This window comes from Mytilus edulis, chromosome 4 (assembly GCF_963676685.1).
Source record: "Mytilus edulis chromosome 4, xbMytEdul2.2, whole genome shotgun sequence".
In the NCBI taxonomy this organism is placed as follows: Eukaryota; Metazoa; Mollusca; class Bivalvia; order Mytilida; family Mytilidae; genus Mytilus; species Mytilus edulis.
This window is the reverse complement of record NC_092347.1, coordinates 12,981,930-13,009,091: the sequence shown is the minus strand read 5'-3', so window position 1 is coordinate 13,009,091 and position 27,162 is coordinate 12,981,930. Positions and strand designations below refer to the sequence as shown.

At 32.6% G+C, this 27,162-nt stretch overlaps 2 protein-coding genes across 2 annotated transcripts in view; both read right to left on the bottom strand.

Moving 5' to 3' along the window:
* Positions 1–4,303: 4,303 nt before the first annotated feature.
* LOC139518378 (forkhead box protein unc-130-like) lies at positions 4,304–5,538 on the bottom strand. Its single transcript, XM_071309932.1, has one exon. It carries the CDS (start codon positions 5,431–5,433, stop codon positions 4,537–4,539), a length of 897 nt encoding a protein of 298 aa, XP_071166033.1. The 5' UTR covers positions 5,434–5,538; the 3' UTR covers positions 4,304–4,536.
* Positions 5,539–11,093: 5,555 nt separating this feature from the next.
* Positions 11,094–27,162, bottom strand: part of LOC139518989 (uncharacterized) — a 56,475-nt gene continuing 40,406 nt past the window's right edge. Inside the window, exons 20-32 of the mRNA XM_071310703.1 lie at positions 26,513–26,620; positions 25,298–25,504; positions 24,137–24,457; positions 23,435–23,758; positions 21,888–22,208; positions 20,875–21,198; positions 19,965–20,309; positions 19,261–19,578; positions 18,497–18,820; positions 17,515–17,856; positions 16,173–16,490; positions 13,336–15,309; positions 11,094–12,608 (exon numbers count right to left, since the gene is read on the bottom strand). Coding sequence (XP_071166804.1) covers positions 14,552–15,309; positions 16,173–16,490; positions 17,515–17,856; positions 18,497–18,820; positions 19,261–19,578; positions 19,965–20,309; positions 20,875–21,198; positions 21,888–22,208; positions 23,435–23,758; positions 24,137–24,457; positions 25,298–25,504; positions 26,513–26,620 — 4,010 coding nt within the window. The 3' untranslated portion in view covers positions 11,094–12,608; positions 13,336–14,551. The remainder of the gene's footprint in view (positions 12,609–13,335; positions 15,310–16,172; positions 16,491–17,514; positions 17,857–18,496; positions 18,821–19,260; positions 19,579–19,964; positions 20,310–20,874; positions 21,199–21,887; positions 22,209–23,434; positions 23,759–24,136; positions 24,458–25,297; positions 25,505–26,512; positions 26,621–27,162) is intronic.

Sequence of the window (27,162 nt, the reverse complement as noted above, 5' to 3'; positions counted from 1 at the left end):
TGTAACACAATTACGTTGTTGGTTTATTACTTCACGAAATAATTGTTGCTTTCAAGTATGTCATGTCTGAACGATAGTCCTTCATAACTTTATCAAGGTTTCACTAAATACGGTAGAATTCATATCATAAACGAAAAATCAGGAATGGAAACGAGTGTATACAATATGTAAATATTTATTAGAACTTCTCAGAAAGACTGCTGCACTATTTTCTACTGCTAAGGATACTATATAGACATAGATATCAGTTATATACTTGTGATGATGTGTTTCAATAAGTACTGCCTTTTAGCTAGTGACACAAATCCTAAAACCCGCAAACATATACGGTTTGAAGAATGAGCTTAAATGACAAAATCATTCTACCAGAAGCTTCTACCATGAACTCTGTCACAGCATTTTTTCTCAGATAAATTCTTCACATATTAAAGTATGCCATACATGAAGATGAATATTAAGAGATGCTCTATCTATTTTGCTAGCCTATTGTCTATTGAAGTTGAAATGACTTTCATCCGTATACAAGTTCTAATCTGTTTATTCGTCAGATGTTTAACTGTTCCTTTTTGGTCTCTTTGGTTTTTTTTTTTTTATAAATTTGATAATTGAATAAATTGTTGTTTGATTTGTAAATCTTATTTGTTAATCCAACTTTTCGTCAAACTTGACAAAGGTGCAAAGGATGTGTCCATTGGGATAATTAAATGGACATAATATACAAACTCATACATATGAAAAGATGAATGTGCTTAGTTAAATACAACAGAAATTGTTTATACATATCAAAATGCATCAAGTTGTTAATTGCGACACAGGAACTGTTTTGATCTGTGCATAAGGTGTTATCTCCTAAGTTTAACTGTTGAAGACATCTAGTATGAATACCCTCTTTAACTTTCTTGAAACATAATACACAAATTATCCTTATTTTACAACTTTACAAATTGAAATCTGATGTAATGGGAAATGCCTATCTACCCAGTAAATCAATTGTTTAACACTAACAAGGAGGTTGCCCTATTTAAAAGCAAATTCAAAGTTCAATAGCTTGAAACGATAAGGGTAGTATAGACATGAAAAGTCAATGTATGAATAGGAGAGTTTTAACTCGCTCTGCTCACATAATAATATAGTTTTGTTGACTTCAAAAGTGTCTTCATCTATAATCATTTAGATGACTTTATAGATTGGAATTTTACTGAAAGAGTTGAGTTTTCGTGAGATATCAGCATGAAGAAAGACAACTCTGTTGTTTTCGTCCAATATTCAAATTTTCTAATGCACGTGTACTTATACCTCATACCATCTTACGCCAAGCTTTAAGATTTCAACGGAATAGAATACTACACTTTTGTTGAGATTATTATGCAAGTTCAAGCGACTACTTACATTAAAATTCGCGGCAGCGATTACCAAGCCCTTGACGGCGTGCACAAAAGTTGACGGCAACTGTAAAATGTTCTTTTAAAAAGTGTTTTATTCAACCTTGTATAAATATCTTAAAACATGAAGGGTTTTTGAATGATAAAATAATATGTGTTAGCCATTAAAATCCACATTATTAGTAAGGTTATCAAAATTCCATATATAAAGTATTAAACGAACATAGAGAAAACGGCAAAAATATGTGTAACTTGTAACATAAGATAAACATAAAATAGATTTTTTGACATAAAATTTATACAAATTCAACATATTTACACACATTTTCATATGATAGAATTTTTTCGGAGTCCGACAATGACGTTATACGAAATTTACCCCCCAAAAAAATCAAAAACAGCAATGGTGAATGAGTTTGGAACATAGTTCGCTATGTGTAAGAAGTAGTAATTTGGAAGGATTAATATTCGAAAATGGAAGAATTGCCAAGACAAAATAAGTAATTTCTTTTTTTTATTACAAATGTGGATATCAAGAGGTTTAAAAAAATCTGCAAAATATTAATGATTCGATAGTCTAGGCTGAACATTTGATTTTTTTTAATGTCCAGCTTTTATGTTACAGTTAAAAGAAATGACGTTTTAACGCTATTTTCTGAATAGGGCCCACGGAATAGTCGCTTATTATTTCTATTACACTGCTCATATCATATATTTTTTTAGATTTCCAAAATGTGCATTTGCTGTGCTTTGTTGTTTGAAAAAATGAAATACGTTGAACGTTTATGTTTAAAATCATGTTATAAACTAAGTGTCCAGTGTGTTTGTTACGCTTACGTTTTATTGGGGGGAATTCCGACGTAATTGATTTTATAAGTTTGAAGACGTTACGTTTGTGAACTCAGCTTTATGCACATCGTCCTTGTTAAACTCACACAAAAAAAAGGAGAAAATTCAGTTTACCGTTCAACAATTTCTAAAATTTCAAAATGGTGAAATTTTCCGTCAAGGCTATCTCAAATCGCTAGGATACAAGTACCAGTCAAGGACTGAACTATAAATTATTCCTGTATATATATATCGTCCGCATGTTTATTGCGTTTTATTCATGACTTCATATATACTTTGAATATTCTTTTCCATGATAGTCGCTGTATTTTAGATTCAAAACGTTTCTTTTACATAAATGTAGTGGTTTTTTTTTTTAAAATATTTATATAAATAAATAAAGACTTGTCTTATATATGTTATAAATAAGATGTGGTGATCGCCAATTTATGTCAAAGTTAAACAATAATCGAAAAACAAATTACAGGTAAAAATAAACTCGGGTAAACTACAGGTAAATCCGCGCAAACGTAATACCATTTCTCCGCGCAAATGAAATAGGTCATTTTAAAATCCGCGCAAATGTAGGTACTCATGTATATATATATATATATATATATATATATATATATTTAAGACCCACCTGTCTTATATATATATATATATAACTCGTCTAAACATCAACCCAACAATGTTAGATCTGTAAATTTGCTTTCGCAAATTTTTGTATATATATATATATGTTCCGGACCATATGAGTATTTGGACCATACGCGTATGGTCGGGGTAATTAACACTCTGTTACAGTTTACTTTTAATACTTCTAAACTCTTCATATGGTATGACCGTTCATTCAAAAGACGCTATCATATAGGTAATTTTATCGTTATATTATAATAAAAAGATAAGCTAAATAAAAATAAGAAGTTTCACATTGTTAATTTTACTTAATTGTTAAATTTTAAGTAAACACATTTTATACCGATGGTCATTACCGATGGTCATAACCGATTTGTTATTACGAGTAAATGGCAATATGTCGACTAAAAAATTTCTTAATGAACTGTCACATAAGAAGTCACTGGAAAGTAGCATACTATTAGTTTATTTAAGTTGTGTTGTGAAGAAAGTGTATTGCAGTCAACCATTTTACGATATTTGAGATCTAGAGCTTCTTAAAAACACTGTAGACATCAGAATTGCCAAAGACCTCGGTATCACTGTACGCAGCTGCAAAAAAAAGGCTTGTTTTTCACTCGCAAACAAAATGTGTAAATGAAAAAGATCGTGCACAAAACTTGCAAATGCAAAAAAGCTATGATACCGTGTGGAAGTGAATGTCATCCAAGCCTACATGCGCTAATGTAACTAGCGATGAAAACTAACTATGGCATCAATATTAAATTTTTACGTAGTTTTTTTTATTATAAAATTAAAAAATTGTCATGTTTTAAACCATCACTGTTTTTTTTTAGATAAAGTTCCTGTATTATTGAAACGTTTATAACGTAATTTGGAAAAATAAATATACCTATATGGTCCAAATACTCATATGGTCCGGCCCGTTAATAACCAAACGAGTATTATACTCATATGGTCCGACCATACGCGTACGGTCGGACCATACGCGTACGGTCGGACCATACGCCGTACGGTCGGACCATACGCGTATGGTCGGACCATACGAGTATACGTATATGGTCATGACCATACGCGTATGGTCCAAATACTCATATGGTCCGGAACATATATATATATATATCAAAGTGCCCTGTTTTTATTTGTTATAATATTTCTCATAGGGTTCTTTATTAAACTATGGTTGGCTGCAGTTACCATCCATGATTAAAGGTCAGTACAAATATTGGAACACAGTCTGAAATAGTCTTTCCAACAGCACGCTGAAACACCTACACGTTTTACCTTTTATCTATATCATGCTTAGTCAAGTAAAAAGATGGAATAATTTACTACTTAAACACACATGCTTTTTTGTGATGTTAAATTACATATTTCGCAATTTGGCGCTTTTTTTGTTTAACCCCCTCAGTAATTAATTGGTACAAGTAAAATATATAACATTAAAAGTAAGGTTTGAATATACAACTTATAATATTTTTATTTTTTCCAACAACATTATAATAATTTATAAAGGTGAGTATATTTGCATGTGATAAATGAGAACAAAATATTCTTTGATTTGAATGAAAATGTACTTTCACTGAGAAATAAGGCATTTGTATTGCACAAAATCTCTTGCTGCATGATACACCCACCTGTCTTAAATATTGTTTTCTTTTAAACGGCAACTTTACATTGAAATATTTTAGAGTCTCTGATGTCCAAAATGATGCGATGATCCACTATACGGCGACGAAGAAAGAGTTTGATAGCTTGGAGAATAATACGAGTCTACGTTACTTGCTGCCATTGAATGACTGAACGGTGCAGCAACATGCTGTCCGAAACTTGCACCAAATGCAGAATTCAGAGAATGTTCACTTTGAGTTTGAGGTGCATATCCTGAAAATGGTGTCCATTTAAATGAATTAGTATCAGCAGCAAACGGAAATTGATGAGAGTGTAATGGCGGTGGAACCGGAAGTGCAGAATGAGACCCATACAGGTGACCAAACGGGTTTTTGCTGAAGTCATCTGATTTTTTATTCTTTTTGAACCGTGATGATCTTCTAAGGAAACTACCATTGCCAAACATATCCTTACAATCTGGATGTATTGCCCAATAACTTCCCTTTCCTGGGCGTCCCGCAGCACGTGGCACTTTTATAAAACAATCGTTCAGAGATAGGTTATGTCTTACTGAGTTCTGCCACCTTTGTTGGTCTTTTTGATAATATGGAAATCGATTCATTATAAACTGATAAATTTCGTTCAACGACATCATTCCAGTTGGCGCACTTTCAATTGCCATCGTAACTAAGGCAATGTATGAATATGGCGGTTTCACATCAGCCGAAAATTGTCTAGCAGCCTGTGAAGAGATTGATTTTAAGTTGCCTGATGTCTGTTCTCCGGATGTTGGCAATAGTTCTGAATTTTTGTCATAATTGTTGTCATCTGTTGAATTCGGAGTTGTTTTTCCTGTTTCATAATAAACATTTTCTCTACGTCCAAGCGTTTCTTCCTTGTAGTTTCCTAGCACTTGGTTATGTGTTTCTGTATTGTTTATGGTGCCAGGTTCACCTAATCGAAATGATTCCATAACCCAATCTGTGTCCAGCTAAAATTATTATTTCGATCTTTTATATATATAATACCCTGAATAATATGAACACAGCACAGTATACGTAATTTCGTTACTCTAACAGTCATATCTTAAATGTCTCTCGTATGTAAAATTCTAAGTAGTAATAAAAACATAATAGCCATTGAATGGCGAATAATATGAGAAGAAAGTTAAATTTCAAAATCGTTAATAGCGCTTCATTTCTATTCTTTAAAGTTTTAATGTTCTCAAAACATTAATTGCCTTTTGCCACTGGGAAATTTCAATATTTTGTTTGTGTATTAATACATGTGTAGTCTAGTCCGAGAAACATTGTCAATTTAACCCCATGCGTCAGTACTCATTTCCAATTGTGGTAAAACAATTACATGCAAACATGTATATTCATTTGAACATGTATAAGTTCTTCTAAAAAATACACGTATTTCAAATTTCGTGATGCTTTAAAGCTTTTTTAAAATAAATTTAAATTTATATATATATCGTACTTATTAAGCAATCTGTCTACAAAGAGTTCATAAAGAACCTAGAAGTAAAACCATTTGCAGTTAAATAATGGAAGTGCTTGTGGGAACCCCCCCCCCCCCCCCCCTTTATGTTTTTATTTTTTTAGAATACATTTTCTGTTACTGATTTGAATACTTATCAAATGTGTTCTTGCTCTTTTCCATACGATTTTATAGTAATAGTAGTCAATAAATAATGACCCTCTTTGCAAAAGATAATAGAGGGTCAAAATGTATAAACTACACTTCTCAGTTGTTTCGATATGACCATGTTTGTAATGATGTCTGCGATTGCAACTAGCATAACATTTACATATCTAAAAACCTATGTAACCACCCGTTTTACAGTCAGTTAAAAAAAATGTTGAAAAAGGTATATATAGTTGGAAAACGGGACATCATCATCTCTTTTAATTTTATATTTAAATGTATTTTTATGTACAATAATATGGATAGGGATATTCTAAAAATTGTCCCGCTACAGGTATGATTTTACATGTAGCAGTGATAGTCTTATTTCTCAAATCATTCTTTGAAGAAGAAAAAGCTTGAGCGATTCATTTTAACTTACTATTAAGATTAATTTCACACGTTATATTTCAACCTTTATTAAATTAACCATTATATTGTTTGTTCAAGGGTTTTCATTTAAACCTTTCATTCAAATAATTGTTGTAATCATTATATGACTTTTAAACCCTTATATAAATAAAAATAATCATTTAAAATAAAAGCAACCGAAATGTATAAAACGGGCTACCATATTATGTGAATAAAAAGTTGAAACAACATAGGAAAAAAAATGTCAACTGTCTATGTGTGACTTTCAGTTTGAATAAGCGATCGAAAGTCACTTTACTCAAATAAAAATTAGCTTTCAATATTTCAGTATCAATGATAAAGAAAAATTCTATGCATTTATGATTTTAATTCATATTTAAAGAAAAAAACGCCGATTTTACGTTCTTCTTTTTTTTATAAAAATATACATATATTTTGAAAGAACTCATTCAGTTATATTTCAGAAAATAAAGGAGAAAAATGCATTATTTTTCGATTCCGATCTATTATTATATTTCACAAAGGCAATTTTGTATGCCAAATTGACTAAACTCTGTGACATAGCACAATTACCGTTCCTTGGCCTTAAAAATAAAATCTTTGAACAAACAGTATAATGGTTTATTTAATATAGGTTGAAAATACAGAAAGATTGAAATAATTAGTCCAAATTTGTTTCGTCATGACACACGTAGATAACCGTGACAAAAGCAGTATTCTGACTAACAAAAAGTCGGGACACTCAACCTGAATTAAAAGATGAGAGAAAAAGTTAATTTTGTTTCATAATGGTATAAATAGAATATTTATGATATTATTAAGAAATATCTAGTAGTTTCAGTAACGTTGAACTTGTTGGTGATTTTCAACTTAGTAATGCCTGCACGTTTTTTTTAAATATGTGTAATATAGAAACTCATAACATGAATTATGAAAAACTATATGATAATAAATTTAAACAATAAGACCACAGCTACTGAAATCAAGCTTAAAGTACTTTTACCGTCTAGTATCGGTTGCTGTACTTAATATTAACTTTAAAACAGTAAGATTATTAACATCCAGGAAGGCACGATGTATTGCAACGCCCAGCCCAGAACAATTTACAGAAATAAAATGCAGAACAAGAAAGAAAAACCTTTTTAATGCGATTTAAACCGATATCTTACTAAATGATGTATGTATGGTAAGATTATATAAACAGACATGGAATGTATTGTGAATCTCGAACTTGTCTAATTTACCTAAAAAACATTGTTTTGCCTCAAAAATGTTCATATCAACGTTAGCTGTGTTGGTTGGAAGACAACCAGGGTCAATCAAACACCGCTCTGGAAGATCAATATTGAAGGTTAACGTATCCAGTATTTTTATTTTACATCAGCTGCAGAGTACAAGACAACTAAAATTGAGAATGAAAATGGGGAATGGATCAAAGAGACAATAACCCCGTTACCCGACTAAAGAGTAAAAAAACAACAAAGTCCACCAATGGGCCTTCAACACAGCGAGAAAATCCCGCTCCCGAAGGCGTGCTCCAGCTGGCCCCTAAACTAAATACATGTAGTAGAATGGAGCTTAATAGTCAATCATGTGTTTTAGATAAACATGTAACGCTGTCAATGATTTTTTAATAGTAAAGTAGAACTGGAGGCTCTCAAGAGTATCTACTGGGGTGTTGCTAAAAAACTACAACCGATAGCTAGAAACTATTGAAACAAAAATGGTCAGCAAGACAAGATCTACAAACAAGTTAATATTTCCGTTATAGTAAGTAGCCTTTTAAAGTAATGATTTACCTTAAATGACGGACGACTTTTCATCCTCTCTTGTGTTTTTGGTAAAAACTGCAGGAAGACGACAGAGAATTTTTTATCATGAACTATTCAAGTCTATAATGTTCTAGAGTTCCTATTGTTTAAGATGCACATAGACCTAGAGGAATGGCACGTGCTCTTTCTATCACCTTATTATTTTTAGCTATCAATGAGGGGGAGGACAGGGGTAAGGGAGACAGGGAGAAAGGGGGTAGGAGAAAGGAGAAAGGGGGTGGGAGAAAGGAGAAAGGGGGTAGGAGAAAGGAGAGGAAGGCTGGGAGAAAGGAGAAAAAGTTGGAGAAAGGAGAAAAAATAAAATATCTCTCCTTTTAAAAAAATTTCTAATATTTCAAGAAAAAATATCTCAAAAGGAGATGTTTTATTCTAATGGGAGAAAGGAGAACGGGGGTAGGAGAAAGGAGAAGAGGGGTGGGAGAAGGGAGAAGGGTACCCCCCTGTCCTCCCCCTCATCAATGTTATGTATTTCCAAAACTGTTTGATATTTTCTTTGATATCTAGCTCCTACTCTATTGTCAACATAATTGTTGTGTGATTTCATTTATACTTCAGTCGTTATTTATTTTCGTATTTCTTTGCATTTCCCCCCTTATATTCCGTCCATATAAATATTTTTCCGTTTCCGCCGTTTAGCAACACCCGTATCTACTGTGGTTTTGGAAATCATGTAGAATAAGATTAACCAGATTCTCCGCAGGGCGCAGCTTTATACGACCGCAGAGGTCGAACCCTGAACGGATGGGGAAAGTATGGACAAATCATTCAAGCTGGATACAGCGCTGAATTTGGATTGTGATTAAGACACAGCATAGATTTCTGACACAGAATGAATGTGGTCTAATGAACTTAAAAATTAGTTTTTGCTTTTGAACAATTCACTATGCTGTTGAATATTCATCCTCTCAAAAAAAAATATTTGAAGGAATTTTCTGTTTAATTCTAAAATCTGAAATGAGAAAAAAAAATGACCCCCCCCCTATTTTTTTCACCTTTCCCTTATTTCAAAAATGATCTCAATTCAAATTTCTAATGGAGTTTGCAACAATAACTACTCATTTAAATACATCATAAAATATTAAAACATAAAATTTCATACAGTCATGGTTAAAATTAATATTATTTAATAGTAACTTCTAAAAAATAAATGGGGAATGTGTCCAAAGGGACACAGATGATGCCCCTGCTAGCATATAACGTTATAAAGGGACATAACTCAAGAGCTGTAAAAGTGAAGCTGCCAAAAATTGAACTTAAACTGAGTTTAGAGGTAATAAGCATTATATACACATTTCATTAAATTTAGTTGAGACAAACTTAAGTTAAGAGAACAGAAACTAAAAAAATCTTCAATTTTCCACTTGTAAAGGGGCATAACCCTAGAATGGTAATCAAAGTGCTTGTAATCATTCAATGGTAAAGATTGCTTTAATTTATCAGTTGGTAGTAAAGGGAATATTGCATTGTATATTGTATATAGCATTGATTTAAGTTACATACATGTTTGTTTTTAATGATCTGATTTTTTTTATTTGTTGAAGTGCATTTAATTGGTTGGACAAACACATAATAATTTGAAAAAGATAATTTCTGGGTACTTGATTATGACACAGTTATCCTCATAAGAGAGCAGAAACTGGGCCGGAGATGTCAGATTAATGTTCACAGATTTGACCCAAAATAATAATGTTCTATTTTATGCAGTCATAATAAGGAGTATTTAAGTCCAAAAGAAACAAATAGCAATGCATTTAATCTCCTGTATCAGCATTTTTTGTGTATATAAGATCTATAATAAACCATGGAGATGACCTCTGAGGAATGCCTATGACTTAATGATTTAATACACAGACAAGCACATGCAGTTGTATCATGGTGATTTTGCTAGGTTTATTTAAATTCATGTCATATAAAAAAAGAATTGTGGGCTGAAATGATTCTTCCTGGTGGCTCCATTGTTTCAATTTTCAAGGCACAAAGTTTAACCTTTTTAGTAACTGAACATTCTGTATGTATGGGCCTGTCCCCAAGTCAGGATCCTGTAATTCAGTGGTTGTCGTTTGTTGGTGTGTTACATATTTGTTTTTATTCATTGATTTTTATGTACATAAATTAGGCCTTTAATTTATCTTGTTTGAATTGTTTTACTTTTAATTTCAGGGCCTTTTATATGTGGTATGGACTTTGTTCAGTGTTGAAGGCCTTACTGTAACCTATAGTTGTTAATGTCTGTGTCATTTGGTCTCTTTTGGAGAGTTCTCTCATTGGCAATCATACCACATCTTCTTTTTTATATGCTTAGCATATATAGTATGAATTTTGTTCGTTTGACCTTTGAATTTTGACATCCTTGTCCTTTGTCTTTTGATGGATAAAGGTCTGAACTGCAATCAAATTACCATGATTACATCTCTGTATTCGATACAATTTTTATTTTATTTGTATATTACTAATTTTTGTGTTTCTGCTGAAGAAAATTAAAGTAAGGGCATACAGGGTAGTCCATTGAAAGGAGACAATAAATGGTAGCTGTCCGATGTTAAGACAGAGCCACATCTCTTGCACATAAAAGACACCCTTGTAGATTTTGAGAAAAGAGCAGGCTAATGGACCCTACTAGGTAGCACTCACATCTGCAAAGTGGAAAGGGATTAATATACATGTAAGTTGCAATCCACTATAAATAAATATGTTCAAACTACGGGTATACATTACAAATTAAAAAAAAAAGCCTGTGTATAATGAGACAGATTTAATGGTTATCACATGACTACAATATGATATAATGATTTCATAAAAATATCAACATACTGAATAATCATTCATCAATGAGATACATACCATACTACCAAACTTATCATGTACTAATTGTTTTAAAAAAACACACGACATTATAACACAATACAAAACTAAATCATCGAACAATCAAACTAATCATGTACTAAGTGTTTAAAAAAACACACCAACATTACAACACACAAACAACCTGAATATGCTTGTGGTATCTAGTAAGAGAAGCCCAATGTTCTCCAATTTTAAGACTTTTGGTGGTCATTATGCAGTATAATTCTTTTGGGTACATAGTCACAATTAATACCCTGCTTCTTAAGACTTTAATGTTTATGACAAATTTCAATTGTTTCCTTTGGAAGAGGCAATTATTCATATTGGATTGTAAATTCCTATTCCTGTATATATTCAATTTGAATTAATGGGAATCAAACCCTGTGCAAGTATTTTAAACCTTTAGATGGTACTTAGCTAAACCATATCCATTTTAAAACGTTTAATAAATAATTTCCAAAAATATATTGAACCTACTATCATGACTATCTTGCCTATTAACAATAACGAAAGCATAAACATAGCACCAACTAACCGTTTAATAAAAGAGTAACAAATATGGAAAGGGCTTCAAATCATCTATTGGAACTTATTTGATTGGCTGGGTAATGACACTTAATTGATATTGACAAACACACTTTTTCTTTTGAATGAAGAACATGCTTCCATTTACCATTAAACAAAACGTTTATTGCACACAATAAACTTTAGTTATTGTGTTCCTTTTAAAGCATGTATAATCTTCCTTTTATCTTAATCTGACATTATGCTCTCTACAAACTAAGAAAATCACTTTTAAATAATTTATCTTAGTTTTCTTTGCTTCTCTATAAATTAAAACATATATTTAGGGTCAACTTAAAATCATGCTGACCTTTAATTCTTTGTACTGCTTCAAACATGTTTAATTTTTACACTAATCATCAATGATCATGCTCCCACGTTTTCATTCAACCAATCCTACATTTGACAACACTAAAAGTAATACATATAATATTATTCAACTTATAACATTTAATGTAAAAAACTATTCCTCTGTGATTGATAATTATAATAACAATTTCACTAAAAGAATATCAAACCTTATAACACAAATCAGAAATAATAACATTCAAATATAAATAATATATGATCGAATGGTTTAAAAATGATGACAATCAGACATTATGAAAAAATATATTTTTGGCAAAGCAAACTAATTATTACATAGATAACTTGTTTTGGCCATGCGTGAAGATCATTAACATTAGGATATAAAAATCAAATTATTTATAATATTTCATACATTCTTACAATGATATACATGTATAAAAAAAATTTGAGAAGCATTAAATTTATAGATTTAAAGAAATGCATCAGATACATTGAAATAAACAAAGTTTGAAAGTTTTTTTTAGCACTTGTAAAGCTGGGGTCACACGTTTACGATTTTTACTGCCGTCCTTGACAGGACCATTCCCAATTAAAATTTGTCAAAAGTCTGATCAAGATCCTGTGAATCGTGGATGGAAATTCGATTTGTATCTTTCGCCAGGTAAATTTCGACCGAGTCTGTCACGACTGCGTCCCGATTCTACCGAATGTAATCCGACAGAGATCAGATAGTGACAAGACAGTGAACCGACGCTGACGGAAGTTATCCGTTCGAAAACTGTCGGCATAATCGAGATGATCGGGTACTGTCGGAACGTAATCCTATCACGGTCCGCTCTATCGCATTGCAAACGGCTTTGTCTGGTCTCAGTCGTATTGTATTCTGTTATTATCGGGACTTCTCCAGATCATTCCCGTTCCACAGGACACCGTCCCGAAAACACAGAACATTGTAAGGAATTCGATCCGATACAGCAGAATCTGTCACGACATAGGCACGATTGTAATCCGACTAGACAAAATCGGCTGAGTTTCCCCGAATGTTACAGGACGCACCTAACTGTCGGGGTGCTTTGCCGAACTATTCGGACCCTTCCCGACCAGTAGGAATCTGTTACGAACTAAAACGACTGCGTTCAGACAATAATAGGACATTCCAGATAATTGAGGATACTAATCCGACTTTTTCACTTTTCGTGTCGTATCGCTGTCTGATCTCAAACGGGAGCAATAATCGGCAATGTGTGAACCCCGCATTAGACATATAAGAGATGCAAAAATTACTTAAATCTGCACTAAAGGAATTTGTGATGATTTTACCCATGAAATTATAAAACAAAAAATGTTTGTACATTTACCAAAGTAAGTTAAAATCAATAATAACTATTGTTTTAATGCCACTTTTAAGCAATGCCACTTTTTATTGGTTGAGGAAGTCAGAGATCATCTCCCAGAGAAAACAATGACCTTTAACAGGACAACTGAAAATTGTAGTCAATTTAGATTGGATTCTAGTGCACCCTCACAATTGGAGTCCGAACTCACAACCTCATTGTTGACTGGCTAGTGATTACAGTTGTTATATGCTTTTAACTATTTAGACCACTCTGCCATTGAGGCCTCCTTAATATTAACGAAGAAAAATTCCAAATTGAAACTGAAAATATTGAAAATCTGCTTAAAAGGTGAAATAGAATCATGAGAATTATTCAATCGAAAAGGAAATCTAATGGTCTCATTGAGAAAATTTACATGCAAATGGAACAATCCAATATAATTGCATATATTTTTATTTCATTGATATGAAACATTTCGTTGTTTAATCCTGAAGCTACAACAAATACACAGTAAAAAATGGTTTGACCATTATAAAAAGATAGAATACTATTTTAGCCTTGGAGGGAGGATATATTTTTTATAATCTGAATCATTGCCAATGCATAATGCAAAAATCTGCCTGTTTAACATGTCATGTGAGTTCGTGATGATTAACCGCCCAATGTATTTCATAATTTTATACATGTACATGTTAAAGAAAATTATCAAAAAGTTCAACCATTAAAGAAACTTTTATAGTATCACTGACACTGTGTCTGCTTTTTAAAAGATAAATAATCAGTGTACACAGTTTTACAGTTTGAAGTATAATTATCTTTGTGTTCTTTCTAATTGTATTTCCTTAATACAGAATCAACAATACCTAGATCTACTTTGAAAATATAAAAAAAATGTTTATTAAAACACTATGAATAACTTTTTATGAAGTTGCAACTTACAATGTTTGATGGTGTATATACCCTTGCATACTTTTCTTGTCATTCAAAGTAATATTTACCATCTTTTAAGCATGGCACTAAACCTGACAGTAAATTTGTATTTTACAATGTCTTATCCAGTACTATCCCCTTCTTACCTCGGGTCAAAGAACTGCACCAATATCAAGCACTTATTTGACATTATTTATTTAACAAAGCACTGTTAGGCCGTAGAACTGTCATTAAGTAAATCTATTTCTTTTTGTTCTACATTTGTTTCCATACTCGCATTACCATATAAAGGATTAGCAAAAGAGTTCGGAGATGCATCATTACTAAAACTATCATTTTTAGCATAATATGCATTTCCATTTTTGGATAATTTTAATTTATCTCCATCTTGAGATGGACGAGAACCTTCTGCATAACCATTGCCTGTTGGCTGTAGGCTTAGATCATACAGTTGATTATTCATACCAAGACTGTCTTGGTTGTTTTCTATAATATCATCATGGAATCGTTCATGTGGAACACCTCGTTTGAGTCTTCTAATCCTTACAATAAAGACTACAAGTATTGCTATCAAAATTATCACAAGTATGACGATCGGCACTGCTATCACTACACCAAGATTATTTTCAGGTTTTTGTTGTTTACTTGGAATGACAGTCACATTAGAATGTGTTGTTGTATCTGGAATAATAACTGTTGTTTTAGTTGTTGTTGATGTGCTAGTTGTCCTGGTAGTTGTTGGTTTTGTAGTTGTGGCTCTTGTTGATGTAGACGTTGATTGAGTTGTAGTAGTTGTTGTTCTTGTTGTCGTTGGAGCTGGTGTTGGTTTTTGAGTACTCGTTGTCCTGGTTGTTGAACTTTGTGTAGTTGTTTTTGTTGTTGTAGATTGGACCATTGTTTTTGTTGTTGCTGATGTTGTTGTTGTTGGAGTAGCTGTACTTGTAACCACTATTGTTGGTATTGTTGGAGCTGAAATAAAAATATACAGAAATTTTATGTGCAAATATTTCATATTTTACTATCAATAAAGGCATGTATTGATTTTTTCCCTCATCTTTACACAAGGTTTATATTTCATTTTTGTATTTGAAAGTTGTTACTGTAATTCATTAATGAACTAAAGTAGCTGATTACAAATGATGGTGTATATCCATCGACCAACAAAATTTGCTCAAAGAAAGATTTTTCACAACTTTATCCAATAGAACTTATATTTGTCACTCATTACAGTTACTTTATAAATTTGAGATAAATAAAACTGAGATATCATGACACCAAATCGCCTGCACTGTAGCTGTCCCGCTAGACCACATGAGCACCTGGGCTTCATAAAATGAAGCTTTTCGTGGCTGGGTGTTACCTTTCCACATCAGTTTTAATCTAGCGTTGTACTTCAGTACATGATAATATAAGGCATGGTGATATATAATTAATAGAAATTGAACCATTGTTTACCATGCACCTGCAATTGAGCATACCTAATACATATTACAGATAGTGTGGATGAATGAACTGACAGATCTGCTGAAGACTAGAAATATTCCGTTGTGTTATTTTTTTGTGTGTATGTGTGGGAAGACTGGGTAAATACCTGCTTCAAAAATTAAAAGGTAATTATTGATGAAGATTCAGAATCCTATTCAGCTACAGTTTAACTGTAATACTGATTTTATTTTTGTTAAGTTGAATCCTTGATATTAAATTTCACCCAGAAATCATTATTTGATGCTTGCATTTTTTTACTTTTTGCTAAACATTAAGCTACAAGATTTTACGAAATTTTGAGACAAGTTGACATGTTTATTGCAAATGTTAATTTTTAATATACATACCCATACATATAACTCCGACATCCTCAGTGTGGTTACAGTTATGTGTACCTATCCCTCTGTGTCCACACTTATAAAGGGATTCTTCTGTCCCTTTACACTTCACATTGTCAAACCATATGGGACCAGATCCAGTTCCAAACTTCCCTCCTCGGACCACAGTCCCACCAGTAAAGTTGAGTTGTCGACACACTACACTGGCAGCCTGGTCATTCCAGAAATCATCACAAACTGTACCCCATTTATTTGGTCCCTTCACATACACTTCCACACGCCCAGAGTATTTGTCTTTACCATTCATCAAACGGATTTGTGTTGGCTCTGAAATAAGTGGAAAAAATTGTCTTATGAAAAAAGAAAGAATCTACATCTATGTCATTTAGTCTCTGGTGCATGGTTGTCTCATTGGCAATCATACTCCATCTTCTTGTTTTTATATAATCAAAACCCATGCTAGCCACAACCAAAAACATCACTTCCTCCTGACATAAAAACTGTGAGTGATATAGTGGCTAAAAAATGAAAAGGTATTTATCAGCAAGAACATTTGTGTCCATTTCTAAATAAAATATGAATATGTTTAGCTGCTTCTGTCCCTCAAACCCTTTATAAGTACTATCATTGGGGGTATAAACATTTATCTTACCTCCTATACATTTCTAGGAATGTGATTGGTTAAAAGCGCCCTCGTGGAGACCGTGTATATTTGATATTAGGTTAGTAGGGAGGCGGGGCTTATCTCATACACGGTTAGTAGTGGAGTTACGTCCCTTAATATTCCTTATAAGGTAGAAGGGAGGCGGGGCTTATTTCATACACGGTTAGTAGTGGTGTTACGTCCCTTTATAAAAACGAAACGGTACTGAGAAAAAATCTTAAAGGTTTCAACAGACGAAGAAAGTGATGATTAAGATTGAAATAAATTCATAAAACACATTTAAACCTAACAAGTTGTTATTGTTGGTATCTGTTTTTGTAGGATCAATGGAAGTAGTTTCTTAATGCTAACAGTATTGAGACTTGCTCATTTTGATAGGACACTAGTCTAAATTTCACAAGTTAAGATAGTCGGTAAGATAAATTCGTTACATAGTGTGCTAGTGACCTAATACGGTATATATGGGGTCAGTAAATTCCATATGGGGGATTCGAGCTGCGCTCTCACCCCATATGGAATTTACTGACCCCATATATACCGTATTAGGTCACTAGCACACTATGTAACTAATAATGTTAATATGGAAACAACTACAACATATGTTAATATGGAAACACCTACAACATATGTTAATATGGAAACACCTACAACATATGTTTGAAAGTATGACAGCTATGTAAAACATACCAACAGTCTCATTGAAACATTCAGTGTAAGCCCCAGGTTCATCTGTTCTCCTCATACAAAGATCATCCAAGAACGAAGAATTAAATCCTGTATTCAGACACGTCATCATCGTATCCTCTGAACCCTGACAGAAAAATCCTGTTATCCAGCGAGGTAATGATGTGAGAGATTTGTTGACATTGTAGTTGACTATACCATCAGTGTAATTAAGTTGTTTACACATGACCTTGGCATCAGCGGTCTTCCATGACCATGAACAGACTGACCCCCAGGATCCATCGTAACTGATCTCTACTCTACCAACAGATGGATTTTTACTTCCCTGTAATCTGTACTGTATACCTAATAAAAAAACCATTTAAGAATGATTTTTTTAGCATATTCTTTTAAATCCTCTTTGAAAACATGAAATTATTAACTTATCTTTGCTAATACTATTTTTTCTTATTTAGGTATTTCCAGCCATATCACAGCATTTTTTGTTGTAATTCTCTTATCATGTTAACTATGTTGACATATTTATATAAGAGGAGATCAAATTTTTACATAGTGGCAACAATTTATATACGCATAATTTTTTTAAAGATCCAAAAGTTAACTGCTTCAACAATAAGTTAAATTCACTCAAGTCAGTTAGAAGCCTGTTGTATAATAATGGTTGTTGTGCTTCATTATAAGTCTTTCTCTTTCTAGCACTTTGTATAGATCAGATTGTTGCTTTTCTTGTTTAAATTGTTTTTCACTAGTCATTTTGTGGTCCTTTATAGCTTCCAATTGCTGTAAGTTGTGAGAAAAGGCTTCATGTGGAATGCTTTGACCTATAATTGTTTACTTTTTATACAGTGTGACATGGATGGAGAGTTGTCTCATTGGCACTCATACCACATCTTTTCATATTTACAATGTAAGAAAACTTGAAGTCTTAGATAGCAGTTCATAGAACAATTATATTTCAAATATTTAAATCATGAATACAACTCACCTGTGGAATTGTAACACAATACACCAGCATCATTTGAATTAAAGCTACAAGAATCTAGGTCAGCCTTCTTTGACTGAACACAATCAGCTAAGGAACTCTCAAGGCCTGTACATTTCACCCCTCTCATTAATATTGGCTTTCTATTTTTCATAATATGCAAGTAAGCCACACCCCCAGCATAACCTAGTTCTTTACATGTGACATTGGCATCACGATCGTCCCAGTCCTGCATACAGACACGCCCCCAAACACCATTAACTCTGACTTCCAGGATACCATGAACTGTACTGGCTAAACTATCTGAGGCTATTCTAGGTGCAAATCCTACAAATATTCACAGAATTATAACAACTCAATCAACATTCCATTACCTAAATACACTTCATTTGGACTCTCTCTCATTGGCAATCATACCATATCTGCTTATTTCTACTCATGATAAATTAAGATTCTCGATAAACAACATTTAAAAATATAACCTTATTCAACAAACAAACAAAAACATTTACCCCTAACTACATTTACCACAAATGGCAACGTAATTTATTCCTTAAAAAAAATACCCAAATAAGACATAATTTCAGTTCTTGGTATAGTAACAGTTCATAATCAAACAAGATTTTCAATTGAAATTTAAACATATAATACATTGTTATAAAAGAAAAAAGATATGGTATAACCATATAACAGTATTCTTTTGACCCCCTTTCCTTTATCATGTTCTCATAAATTATAAGTTATATCATAATCAGTCTTCAATTTACCTTTCTTTTCTATAGTTGTATTACTACAGTATACAGAAGCATATGCAGTACAGGTAGTGGTATTAAACTTCATTTTGCATTCAGACAGGTCAGATTCTGTTCCATTACATCTTAGATCAGAGATTAAAGTCTTTCCTTTAATCTTGCCGAACGCTGATCCTTTAATGGCTAGACCATCCGTAAAGTTATTTCCCAGACTTCTACAGGTTACTCTAGCAGCTTGGTCATCAAATCCTTCATCACAGATACTATACCATTCCCCATTACGATGGTATTCAACTCCTCCCATCCTGGCGTCATGTCCTTCGTTAAGACGAACTGAAAGAAGCGTTATTCAACAATAAGGTAGGGAGAAAGTCAATTGTTTTGTGTTTCAATGATATAAGATATAAGTGTGTATGATATATGAACTATGTTTTTGCATAAAACAATAAAAATAACATTTGTTTTCATTTTTCAGCTTCTGTACAATATCAGGACTACATTGATTTAATAGAAAAACATTTTGTGCACTTTTGTAAATATCAAATTAAGGTGTTTTGTTTTATCCTCTGAGAGTTATATAGTATGTTTCAATAAATACAAATATCCCCCAAAATATGTATTTTTGTAAATGTGCTCTAAAATTAAGTGTCTCAATATTGTCACTTACTCTAAAAATTTACTTATTAATTTAAACAATACTTGAAGTATATAAGACTAACCATTTTTATAACAAAAGACAGAAGCATCATCTCGATGAGAATCACATATGATTGACAGAATCCAGTTACTCTCTGAGAACTGATCATTGAATCCTCGATGTGGACACGTGTGAAGAGTCTTTTCATTTCCATTACATTGAAGATGGCTAAGCCAGATAGGTCCACGACCCTGTCCATAGGTGGCACTAGGTAATGCCACACCCTCAGTGAATCCGAACTGACGACAGAATACAGAAGCATCTTTATTGTCCCACCCAGCATCACAGATTGTGCCATTGATGCCACCCACTGATATCTCAACTCTGCCATAATGAGAGCCACCATCACTCATATAATACTTTATTCCTGTCATATAAACAATATAAATATGTTATGGCAGTCATTATAAGCACTTTTACACCTAAATTCAGTTAAAAGCGAAAACAAATACAATTTAAATCAAAATGAGTATCTTTAGCAACTCTTAAGTTAGGTCTGTATTTCATTACCATTGTATATTTTTTTCATTCTGACATTAATCAAGGAAAATTAAATACCTATAATTAACATAATTTCTGTTTTTTCATTGCCCTATTGCCCTATCTCATTTTTGCTAGTTAAATAGATCAAAATTTCTCAAAACAAAATGCATATACTAATTTCATATTAAATAACAAATGAACTTCAAACAGCATAACTCAAAAGTGTTTCCACATTCCTGGCTGGTTTGTGTTTCATAGAGCTATACTTAGAAATGTACTGGTCCTAAAGTCTTATTGCTTTATTCAGGGTATTGACTCTCTATATGTCATGTTTATTTCATAATATACAATGTTGAAACTAAACTTAAATAAAATGTCTTATTAAATATCTACAATAAAAATATAACAAATATAAAAATTATTAAGACTATCTATAAACAAAAACATACCTTCATCCTTAAAGCACAACACTGAAGCAATATGTGTATCAGAACAATTTCCTAAGGACATTCTAGACTGATGAGGACAGTCCAGTAGTGCCTTCTCCTCTCCTGTACAGTTAAAGTCACTCAGCCAATAGGGACCCCTAGAACTCTCTGAGGTAGACTGTTCATCGTGTTTATAGGCTATACCATGCCTGTATCCCTGTTCTCTACAGAATACCCCAGCATCAACATCATCCCAATTTTTACCACATATCCTACCAGTGGCACCTAGATGTGTGACAATTACCTGCCCTTTGTTTCTATCTTGTAACTTCAGTGTATATTTTTCTGAAAGAAAGAAATATTTCAACCCATTATCATCATTGTCTGATGGAGTAGAGTATCAAACATTTGCCAGTGTTATCATTTGCAGCATAATGCATTCTCTAAATAACTCAAGGTTTCCTTCCATTTTAAAGCTATGTCTTAAGTAGATAATAAGGGGTATACAAGACCATTTTTTATTATATGAAACTACTATTAAACTAAGATCAAAAATAGAGTGTGCTAGTTTCTGTTAATTTCTTTCCCATATTTTTTAAGAATTACTTATTGCATTACAATCGCATTAATTTCCTGGTTTAAAATAATGAAAAATCTGAAGTTATTACAAGGTTTTTATTAAGTAACAAAATAATGAAAACTTCTGACATCAAATACATATACATTTTTGTATTTGTATATAGCTTTCACTTCAAATTGCTATATTGATCTTCACATTTTTGTTTATTTTTTAACAATTGCAATAACAAATGCACCCTGTAATTTGTGAATTTACAATATCATTTATATGTACAAAAAATTACTACCACATGCTAAATAATTTATAACTTCCAACAATACACATGAATATGTAACATTGTACTGCAAACGTACAAATTATTGTGAGTAATAAATTGTCACTTTTATGTGAAACTTAAACACGTACATCTATAAAGTTGGAAAAAATAAGTTTGTGTACAGTATAAAGTGCTTACCTTTATCAGGTATCTTTGTCTCATTAAAACACATAACTGAAGCATATTGGTCACTTTCACATTGTTCTTCACGTAAACATTCCGTAACAGATTTCTCCCTTCCAGTACATCTTAGTGTGTAATTGGTCAATACTGGTTCACTAGTTTTACCAAATGCTGAACAACAGATGGCCTGCCCATCGGTATAACCTAGTTCCTCACACACCACTCTAGCTGACATGTCCGTGAAGCCTGTGTCACATACACGTAACCAAGTCCTGTTGTGGTAATATAACACAGCTCCATTGCTACTGCCAGGAGTGTAACCTTTGTATAGCTTCACTGAAAAGGAAAGATAATTCAAATTACCATATATGATCATTACATTTTTAGTAAATGTTGCTCATGTATTGACTAGAGTTCTATCCCTTTGATTTCCTGCCAAATGTAAACAGAATTCTTTTCTCTTTCTTTAAAGTAATAGAAGAATGTGTCAGAGAATATGAATTCCCCTGCTGAAGTTTTGCAGTTTAAGATAAACTTCCCAAATTTGAATTCTATCTGTGTGATGTGGTTCTTAGAATTGTGTATGAATTGCATGAAGCAAACTTTTAAAGTAAGAGTGCAGAAACGAAAAAATTGCAACTTTCCTAGTTATTAAGGGGCATAACTCTAGAAAGATAAGAGATTACATGCCCAAATTCAAACAGTTTTGGTTCTTAGCATCATGAAAGAGTTTCATATATTTGCATGAGGCAAGCTTAAGTTAGAGTGTGGAAGTGAAAAAAATGCAAGTTTTAATGTTCTAAAGGGGCATTATTCTAGAATGGTAAGTGACTCACTGCCTAAATTCAAACTCTGTCTGCAAGGTTGTTTTTTAGCGTTATGTATGAGTTTCATAGAATTTGGATTAGGAATACTTGAGTGCAGAAATAACAAGAATGTGTCCAAAGTACACGGATGCCCCACTCGCACTATCCTTTTCCATGTTCCATGGACTGTGAAATTGGGTAATTATCTAATTTGGTATTAAAATTAAAAAGATCATACCATAAGCAACAAGTGTACTAAGTTACAAAGTTGATTGGACTTCAGCTTCATCAAAAACTACCTTGACCAAAAACTTTAACCTGAAACTCCCACTTTCATTTTCTGTGTTCAGTGGACCGTGAAATTGGGGTCAAAAGTCTAATTTGGCTTAAAAATTAGAAAGATCATCTCATAAGCAACAAGTGTACTAAGTTTTAAGTTGATTGGACTTCAGCTTCCTCAAAAACTACCTTGACCAAAAACTTTAACCTGGACTGACGAACAGAACCACAGACGGACGGACGAACGGAGCCACAGACCAGAAAACATAATGCCCCTCTACTATCGTAGGTGGGGCATAAAAATGGGATGGAAGGAAGGACCAATAGACATAAGGATGGACGAAGAGCAGTCAAGGGTAACACTTTATGCCCCCTTCACCTAGCAAGGAGGTCATAATTATGCATAAATGTTAATAACTTTTTTCTCAACATATGGAGTAACAACTTAAAAATGTATCAATTGCCATAAATTTTTACCATTGGTATAACACATAACAGCAGCATCATCTTTATGTCCCAGGCAGAATCTAGAGTTTCCAACAACCCATCCTTCATGAGGACAGATGTCAAGACTTTCTTCCTTCCCAGAGCAGTGTATTTTACCATCCCACTGTGTCCCAGAACCTGGAGGTAGATTGTCACCATAGTAAGAATCTCCTGTGTTAAACCCTAGCTGTCTACAGAATACGTCAGCATCGTACTGGTCCCAGTAGTGATCACAAATGGTTCCCCATTCTCCATGGACAGATACCTCTACACGACCTGATCTATCATTTCCTCCAGCTAAACGGTAGTATACACCTAGAAATATTATAATTCAATTTATGAAAATCCTTTTTTTTTCAAAAAGATTAAATTTCTTTTTTGGTAAGAATTGAGACAGATCACAAGCCATAAAATTTGCTGTTACAAATTTTTGGAAATGATTTGAAATCAAAAAATTGATCTCTTTTGCTCAAAGCTCTGAATCTTTGCCTGTCTTTGGCCATACTTTTTTGTATTTCATGGTTTATAGCTCTTCATCTTTTTTATAAGCGTTGGATTTTTAAAATATTATGGCCTCAACCATCACTCAAGAGACACTTGTTTTGAAATGTGCATCTGGCAATGGTGTAATTTTAACAATAAGAAAAAATTACAATTTAAACAAATGCAAATATTTTAACACTTGTTAAATACCTTCTCTGTCAAAGCATAGCACCCCAGCATAGTGCTTTCCTTCACATTCTTTTACATTCCCAAATCCAACATGGCTACACTGGTTGATACTAGACTCGTTACCATGACATGTGACATTAGTTGTCCAATAGGGACCTACAGCATCCATATCACTCTTGTAATGGAAGTATGACATGCCATCAGGATAGCCTAGCTCATGACAGACAACTCTGGCAGCCTTGTCATTCCACCCGTCAATACAGATACGACCCTCTATTCCCAGGTATGTAATGTTGACTTGACCAGTATAACTAGATCCTCCAGCTAATCGTAGTGTGTAATCTAAAAGTATGTAAAAATTTCCTTATGACATTGGCAATCTTAAGCTTGTAAACTACAAATACACCAAACCACTTGTATTTAATTCCCCAGAAGACATTTGATATGTGAAAATTTCTGAAAGGGAAGTTGGACCAAGAAAGGTAAAACAAGATTAGTTTTATGGCTTTAAATCTCATACACATTTAAATTTCTTTTAAATCAAAAGGACTTAAAAAGCTTTAAAAAAAAATATACTTGTTCTAAATTTAAATTTAAATAGATCATTAATTATGTTTTGTTTTCTCTAAAAATAACTTTCAAGGGTTGACAATTTTGGATATTCATCGATTCTAAGGGACCACAATTGATTTATTATACCGAACTAACAGTGGAAAGGCCTTTCGAACACTTTCTATATGTTTTACATAACGAAGTCAAAGACAAGTTGACGTCAGATGAAAATACATTTGTGTTCTAGAATTTCTTGATTGTACAATGCCATAGTTTAGCCTATGTAAGGTAAAACAGATGCCATAGTTTAGCCTATGTAAGGTAAAACAGATGCCATAGTTTAGCCTATGTAAGGTAATTAGAAAACAGATGCAATAGTTTAGCCTATGTAAGGTAATTAGAAAACAGATGCCATAGTTTAGCCTATGTAAGGTAATTAGAAAACATTAGAGTCCCATTATATAACATGCGAGTGAGACATAATTCTGTGGACTGTTACAGACTATAGCAGTACTGGGACAGTATAGAGGACACTAATTTTGTGTACGAGTCCCATTGTAACATGCAAGTGAGGCATAATTCTGTGGACTGTTACAGACCATAGCTGTACTGGGACAGTATATAACTTACTTTGTGTACGGGCCCCATTATAACATGCAAGTGAAGCATAATTCTGTGGACTGTTACAGACTATAGAAGTACTGGGACAATCTGTCAGATGTTTCTCGTTTCCTTTACACTGTAACCTTCCAAACAATGGAGTAATGAAACTAAAACCAAATGGTGAGCAGCATAGTGGTAATCCATGTTCATAACCCAGAATGCTGCAGGCAACATCTGTAATATATAATTATATTACTTTTATCATAGATTTTTCATAACAAAAGGTTTCTAGATTTAAAAAACATTTTCATTAACTGCACTACATATTCATGTGTCAGGAATCTCACCTGTGATTATGTTATGTCAAATTTCAACGTCTAAAAAAATCTAACCTTACAACATATTAATATGTCAGGATTCTAGTCTGTGGTTGTCTAGATCTATTACATGTCATATTTTTATTTTTATTCTTTTTAGGGAAATTTGGATTTGATGGCAGATATTTCCTTTTAATTTATTCACATCTTATACATTGCATGGAGATCTTTATATTATTCCTCAATAATTTTGTGGATAAACGATTTCTTTTTTTTCAATTTTGAACAAAATCGCTGCAAGAAGGCTTACAGAAAATTTGTATTAAGTAGACCACTTATATTTGTAAGTAACCCAAAACGTCAAAATAAGTACCCAACCAATAATGCTGATATCAAAGTAATACATTCTAATTTACATATACTTTTTATGAGATGCTTTTTTTCTAATGAAGAATTTTTTATTAGTACATATACAGTTCATTTCAGATCAAAATGGAAATTTTTGTCATGTTATCTCAACTTTGACCATTCAGTATAGATAAATAATTTATGTTCATGAACTTATATTAAAAAAAAATGAAAAGATTTCACAGACCCCTTAATCTTGCCTGTAATTGCTGCTCTAAGTGAAAAAGTGTACAGTTGACTACCAAAAACTATTTCTTGATCTTTAATCTATTTTTTGGATTCAATGAAGGTTTAACAAAGTTAATAATGTTCGAAAAATCTATAAAACCACAAACTGCTGCTAAGTGTTGATGTCATGCATAGATGATAGAATGAAGGATCGCTATGTCTTTCTCTGCAATTTTCAAAAAGAAAACAGAATTTTTAAAACATCTGAATGCCAAAGGTGATAAAATGTGAAAAACCAGCCATACAATGAATATGCTGACTTAAGGAAAGAGTTGTTATAATATTTTACCTGCTTCTGTTTCCCCAAATCCACTGGCACACACTGTACTCCATCCTTTGTTCTTGTGATAAACTTCTACCATACCATTACTCCTATAGTTCCCTCTCATTAAACGCACTACGAACAAACATACAACATTTACTATAGATACATTACACAAACTAAACTGATTGATTGAAAGTACTGTACATATACAAAAACAACAGTACAAAGTCATTTCTTCTTACAAAATTATTATTTTAAATTCTTATTTGATACCCATTACAATACAAATTGTACTTAAAAGTAAAACCAAAATCACTTTTTATTCTTTCCATTGGTTCCAGGTTAGTTGAGCAGATAATTTTTCACCTCTTTTTTAATCAATCTGGTATTTTTTGTCAATCTTTTTTTCTTGTTTTAAAATTCCAGTAGTCAACATATACAACATTATTGTAGAGTGTAGATATGGTAAAAAAACAATTTTTTTTAGAATATTTCTTCCACTGGCCTTCTTCAATTTCATTGTTATTCTTCTTATCCACATGGTAAACATTTTACTTTCACAATCATTAAAATGATATAGATTTATTTTCTTTCTTTTTTTTAAGTAAGCAGAGTAAATATGTAAATTATAATTAAAATATATGAATCAGATAAAAAAAAAAATATTTTCATAT

Bases quoted from the DNA above. Each gene is read 5' to 3' on its own strand.
- LOC139518378 (XM_071309932.1), bottom strand. From the start codon at position 5,433: ATGGAATCATTTCGATTAGGTGAACCTGGCACCATAAACAATACAGAA.